The sequence below is a fragment of the Bactrocera dorsalis genome, chromosome 2, assembly GCF_023373825.1.
Source record: "Bactrocera dorsalis isolate Fly_Bdor chromosome 2, ASM2337382v1, whole genome shotgun sequence".
NCBI classification, from domain to species: Eukaryota; Metazoa; Arthropoda; class Insecta; order Diptera; family Tephritidae; genus Bactrocera; species Bactrocera dorsalis.
Window position 1 is genome coordinate 37,552,961 of NC_064304.1, and position 6,652 is coordinate 37,559,612.

Below are 6,652 nucleotides of genomic sequence, written 5' to 3' on the forward strand. Positions count from 1 at the left end.
AATAAAAATCTAATAAAATCAGCGGCTGGAAGTCATGCGTTTGTAGTTATGTATGATGAAATGTCTATGTTTGTTTTATCACCTGGCTGACAAGCACACTTCAGTTATATATTTACCTTTTTGCGATTTGGATAAATTTTATTACTTTATTATTATTGCCGTTGCCTTAGATACCGTTACACGCTACACACCTTTGATTGCGCGGATTTCGGAATAACGCTGATATCTCCACTGATATTTTGATAAAAAAAAAGAGCAACAAATGACCAGACAATGAGTTGGTGAAATGCGCGCTTGATTGAGCGCTAATGACTGGTATAAATTTCTTTAAGCAGCGATTTGGCCTTGTCATTCATAGTTCAGTGCTGAAAGTGAATTGAGGAAGAACATATTTTTCATATGAAAATTTCGTGGTTTTTCGTTAAAAAATATCCCTTAATATCCAATTGAAATTCACTTTACGAAATGAAAGTAAAGCTTTACTCAGTGAAGATGTACAGAAAATGCCTCATATTCCTTGTTTTCTACATTTTAGTGGCGTATATAGCTGTTAATGGTACGTGAGTTATGTTAGTGTTCATGCAGCGAAAATATTAATAAAAAAAAATACAAATAAAAGTTATTTACTGTGTTGTTGTGTGTAGTGTATATATTCTGTGTGTTCAAAAAATAAACTCAGAGCAAATTTGTCCAACTGGAACCACGGTGAACATAGAGTGAAGTATTTAGTGATCCATCTAGACAGGAATCTTTCATCAAAAATAAAAAAATTATTTACAGAAAAAAATTTCAAGAGCTTCACTTTTCACAGAAACAAATATTATTATAATTATTTTCAAGTGAATACATTTCTGAAAAAATCGTGTCCTCAAATCAGTATACAAGGTGAATAAAATTGCAAAGTCTGCTAGTAGTCTTGAAGAAGAAATTACACTGTTTGAACTGGAAAATAATCTTAAAAATACTAAAGATAATTCTCCTGGCTCGGACAGAATCATCTATGCAATGATTAAAAATGCTCCTCTGGTACTAAAAATTCGTTTAATTAATTTATATAATTTAATCGTCAAAACTGGTGTGTTTCCCCACTCTTGGAAAAAATCAAGCATCATTCCAAAGAATATGAATAAGAAAGTTGACTACAAAAATTACCGTCCTATCTCGCTTTTATCATGTTTAAGCAAACTGTCGTATAAATTTTTTTTTATTTTAAACCAATCTAATAAGTACAAAACAAACTGCTTTTAAACCAAGGTCAGGCACGATAGAGGCAATAATCTACCTAGACCATTTTCTAGCTAGTAATTTATCAACTCGAAATCACTGCTCTGTTTTAAGTGTTGATTTTACAAAAGCCTTTGATCGTATAGGTGTCCACTCTATACTCAATCAACTTGATCAGTGGTCCAAAAATCTACAACTATACAAAAGCTTTTTTATCAAATAGAACATTTATGGTCAGCATAAACGGATATAAATCAGCTTTAAAAAAATTAGAAAATGGAGTACAACAGGGTTCTCCCCTATCGGTGACGTTATTTCTAATTGCATTTGAAAAAATAAATGCTTTAATGGGAAAAGCTCATAACATATCACACTATTTATACGCAGATGACCTCTATTTTGTTTCGAAGATTAATGATGTAAGTACTTACATTAATGATTTGGAAAAGTTGTCTACTTTATTTACAAATTGGTGCTTAACATCGGGTGCATCTGTTAATTTTGAAACGTATAATCATCTATATATATTCATGAAGCGGAACTGCAATCTTCCAGATCCAGTATTTCACAATCAAATAAACGAAAGTGTTCGACTATCTTAAAATCCTTGGAATAACCGTCGATCAAAAACTGACTTGGAAATACCAAATTGAAGACCTACTACTGTGCCTAAAGGTGACATTTGAATTTAAACTGCGCGCGTCGAAGGATTTTGAGAATTATTTTTTTTTAGGTTGGTAGTACGTACTGTCAGTCACATTTATGTCAAATTTCATGTCAAAATATTCATTCGTGAAGTGATTTTTTCGTTTTTTGCGATGTCGAAATTTGTTGAGCAAAGAATTTGCATTAAATTTTGTTTACGGAATCAATTTTCTGCTGCGGATATGTTGAGGATGGTGCAGAAAGCCTTTGGTGATGAGGCTATGTCTAAAAAAAATATTTACAAGTGGTATAGTGAGTTCCAAGCCGGCCGTGAACGTGTCGAAGACGAAAAGCGTCCAGGGCGACCATCAACCTCAACCGACGAAGCTCCCGTTCAACAAATCAAAGGTTTGGTGTTGAAAAACCGTCGATTAACAATTAGAGACTTTGCTGATGAAGTTGGCATATCGAAAGGCTCAGCCAATACCATTTTGAAGGATGTTTTGGGCCTCCAGCGCATCAAATCTCGATTGGTGCCGAAAACATTGAATTTTTTGGAAAAAAGGCGTCGCGTTGAAGTGGGTGAAACGATGCTTTCCGACTACCAGGGTGTCATGAAATGCATTATAACTGGCGATGAGACTTGGATCTATGCTTTCGACCCCGAAACAACCGATCAATCGGGCGAATATCGTGCCAAAAGAGAGCCGATACTATTATATTATTTGAACGTTATGCGTTGTTTGCGTAACGCTATCCGCCTAAAACGGCCGGAATTGTGGAAAGACAATTCTTGGTTTTTACACCAGGATAATGCACCATCCCATACTGCCCTCGTAATTCGTGATCATTTCACCAAAAACTCAACCCATATCGTCCCGCAACCACCGTATTCACCTGATCTGGCGCCGTGCGACTTCTGGCTGTTCACCAAGCTCAAAAGACCGCTCCGGGGACACCGTTTTTATACGATAGAGGAGATTCAAGCCGCAGCGAAGACGGAACTGAAGGCCATCCCGGAAAGTGACTACAACCAGTGTTGGCATAAGTGCATTGCATCGGGAGGGGATTACTTTGAAGGGGATGAAATTTATTTGGAAGAATAAATAAAGAATTTTCAAAATAAATACAATGTAACCTTATTTTTTGAGCACAGAAGAATGTCAAGACCTTTCAAAACGAATAAATCCACTCAAAATCATATGCAGTATGAAAAGTGGTACACATAAAAAGTCTCTATTAAATATTATGAAAGCTTTGATATTGGGGAAAATCTATTATGGCCTTATTATATATGGAAAAATATCCAAACGCTGTCTGCAGAAAATCAAAAAATATTATCACATGACAGCGCGCATGTTTAGTATCGCGTTTCGAACAACTCCAATTGCAAACATACTCTTTGAACTGAAACTCCCTACTATTGAAGACTGCATTTTAAATTAACTGGGAATAAAATACATACTAACAGATAACATCCTGAACACAGACTAGCTCACTCGAAAAGATAGTTAACAATTAATTCTACAATCACGGAAATCTTCAAAATGGCTAAGAAGATGGATATGGATATTTCGAAACTAAAAACTTACAAAGTTTTCTGTCCTCCCTGGAAATCTGCAGAATCGCTTTTCATCTACAGTGGTTTTACCAAAAATAGCTCGAACCCACTTGCTTTAAGGCAACTACATGCTGAGGAAGTGCAAACATGGAAGCAAAAGAACTGACTAATTGGGTACTGTGATGGTTCAAAGAAGGTTGAAAACACTTTTGTTATTGCAACAGAATCTAAAGAATTAATCAAAAATGGACTTTTGCCTAGCTACACCGCTATATTCAGCGCGGAAATTACAGCAATTAAAGAAGCTGCAAAATTAAAACCTAAACGCTGTAAACTAATAATATGCAGCGATAGTCTCTCATCAATAAACGCTTTAAAATCTGCAAATATTAGCGATATTCTCACACGTAGGGTTAAGGAGACTCTCATACGAGGCAAAGATATAAAAATTTTGTATACTCCAGCGGATGTAAACCTTACAAGTAATGAAAATGCCGATCAATTAGCTAAAAACGCAGACACTTATTCTATCTTTTTAATCAACAATTACACCGAAAAAAATAATAAAGGTGTCTCGCAAACTTTATTAAAAAACAGCGTGTCTATAATTATGAAAACAAAATTAATGTTCATTATAAAACTATGCATCAGTTATCACAACAACATGGCAGCAAATTGAATTTTAAGACAAAACACCAGCAACTTCTTTTGATGAGACTTAAACTCGGCCATACAAAACTAACGCACGGATATTTACTTTCAAAAGAATCACCACCAATTTGCATGAACTGTAATGATACCCTGACCATGCAACACTTAATAAACTGCTACAATGACACATCGCAAAATGTTGATTTGCATACCGCTGTTGTCATAGCGGTCAACGAACGGACAACGAAAATATAAGAAAACATCTACCTCCTATATTATTAAAATTAATTTATAGTTGAAATGTTCATATAAGTAAATTAATATGTATCTATACAAAATGGGACGAAGGCCTAAGCAGCCAGTTCCTTTTTTTCTAGTATGTCTGTAAATTTATTTACAAGTCATATTAAAATAAATAAATAAATTTAATTATCTACTTTTTCGGGCAGTGAGTTTGATTATGAGCATCAATCCAAATGGTACGACGATTTTCGGCAATGCAGCTTTAATCGTCAATCTCCGATCGAACTAAATTCTAATGAGGTAAGGCGCTTGGCACCGTCACTTGTGCTTTTGTTTGATTTAAATTTCCAAAAAAAAATATATAAGAAATGTGTGTCAAGCAAAGTTGATGGTTTTTCGGCTAACCTTACATTGTTGTCAAATTCAAAAAATTTGTTTCCCACGCACAAAAACTTTCGCCCTCATTTCTGTCTCTACGCAATAATTCTTCTAAACCCATATTCTACTAACTGTTGTTGTATTTTTTATGATTGTCATCTATATAACTAGTGATATTATTCTTTTATGAGCATAATAAAAGCTAATTCGATAAGACTAGGTTTCTCAGAAGATTTAAGGCATGAGATAAGCGCACCAAATTCGTGGTTCTTATCGCGAATTAACCAAATCTTGACCACAGACAACAGTCAGTCTAAATCTTAACTTGTCACTGGGTAATAAAATGTTGTTAAACGAGGCGAGATGATGACATGATTTTATTCTGAAAAAAACTTCTTTGTATCACTTAGCCATTCAACACAGTAAAACCATAAAATGACTTTGAAGAATCTCAAACAGGAAGTCATGCACTAATGACAAACAATACGTGACATAAATACTGCCTTGCCATAAATTATACTTGACTTGCTATAATTTTTTATTTATACACAGGCCGTTATATCATATGACCTACCGTCGTTGAAATTCATACACTATGACGTACCCTACCAGAAAGCGGTGCGAAGTGAGAATAACGGACACACGGCGAATATACAGTTGCCCACGGCGCGACTCGATAGCGCTTACATCGTTGGCGGGCCGCTGCTGAACGGCACGACTTACATAATGGAGAGTTTGCACTTTCATTGGGGCTCCATCGACACGCATGGCTCCGAGCATGTGCTCGACAGTGAACGCTACTCGATGGAGATGCATCTGCTGCATCGCAATACCAAATATGCGACGGTGGAGGAGGCGCGCGAACACGAAGACGGCTTGGCTGTGCTAGCCGTGCTGTACGCGGTGAATGTAAGTTTGAGCAGAATATAAATGAAATTTCAAAAATAGAAACAAAAAAAACATAACGGAAATGTTCCACTTCAGGCTACTGTCACAGAGGATTTCGTCGGCTTAAATGAAGTCATAAATGTTTTGGAGTCCATTTCCGAATTCAATCGTTCCACCGAAATTGACAATTTTCTGCTCTCCGTTTTACTGGGCGACATGGACGTTGATGAATTTTACACTTACGCTGGCTCGCTGACTACGCCGCCCTGCTCGCAGGCCGTCACTTGGGTGGTGTTCTCGCATCCCATCACAATTACGCCCAGCCAAATGGAGCGTTTCCGCCGGCTGTCCGACGGTCATGGCGCTACATTGGAGAACAATTATCGCGCCCTGCAGGCGAAGGGTAATCGAAGCGTTGTTTTGCGTCAAAAACGCAGAGTGCTAGAGTCCTCGGTGCAATCGGCGCTCTATTGGGAGCTGTTGAATAAACTCAAGCCGCAGGGAGAGCTAGTGGCGAATGATGGAAAGTGAAAATCTGCAAAGCGCAGCAATTTAAGAATTGAAGAATTTTTTGAAAAAGTTAAGACTGATTGAGACACTTGACATTAGTTTGCTTGCTAATAACGCAACCAAATATTGAATACTGGACTATAGTTCACATAATGTACAATAAATACTAAAAATATATAATATTAATAATAATATCCTTGCAATTTCTTACATCCAGGAATTTTTATATAGTTTAATAGATTTCTTAACATGTGTCTACGTTTTCACTATTCACCACAAGTCGATTGAAGTTTTGCTTTTGGACTTATCCCTCATGTTTACTGCCACCTTTGAAATCAAAAATTATGCTGTACCCCAGCTAAACTAAAAATTATGTTTAAATAAACCAGACTACCTTTTCCATATCTTTGATTTGAATCGGAAGGGTGCGTTTATATATTTATATCAGACTCAACATAACAAGAGCTTTTCTGTCTTTCTTAATACCCCACATGTAAAATATTACATATTTTTTTATTAATTATTTTATTAATAAATAGCTGATCGCGAACG

The 6,652-nt window shown here is 36.1% G+C and overlaps 1 protein-coding gene across 1 annotated transcript; it reads left to right on the plus strand.

Moving 5' to 3' along the window:
- Window positions 1–334: 334 nt before the first annotated feature.
- On the plus strand, window positions 335–6,292 carry LOC105226430 (carbonic anhydrase 2). Its single transcript, XM_049447844.1, has 4 exons — window positions 335–560; window positions 4,531–4,624; window positions 5,255–5,611; window positions 5,687–6,292. Exons 1-4 carry the CDS (start codon window positions 466–468, stop codon window positions 6,119–6,121), a joined length of 981 nt encoding a protein of 326 aa, XP_049303801.1. The 5' UTR covers window positions 335–465; the 3' UTR covers window positions 6,122–6,292.
- The last annotated feature ends 360 nt before the right edge of the window (window positions 6,293–6,652 follow it).

What these genes read in the sequence shown, in the direction of transcription:
- LOC105226430 (XM_049447844.1), top strand. Translation starts at nt 466, where the DNA reads ATGAAAGTAAAGCTTTACTCAGTGAAGATGTACAGAAAATGCCTCATA. An exon ending in TATATAGCTGTTAATGGTAC is followed by an intron (nt 561 to 4,530) that starts GTGAGTTATGTT and finishes TTTTTCGGGCAG; the next exon opens with TGAGTTTGATTATGAGCATC. An exon ending in TCGAACTAAATTCTAATGAG is followed by an intron (nt 4,625 to 5,254) that starts GTAAGGCGCTTG and finishes ATTTATACACAG; the next exon opens with GCCGTTATATCATATGACCT.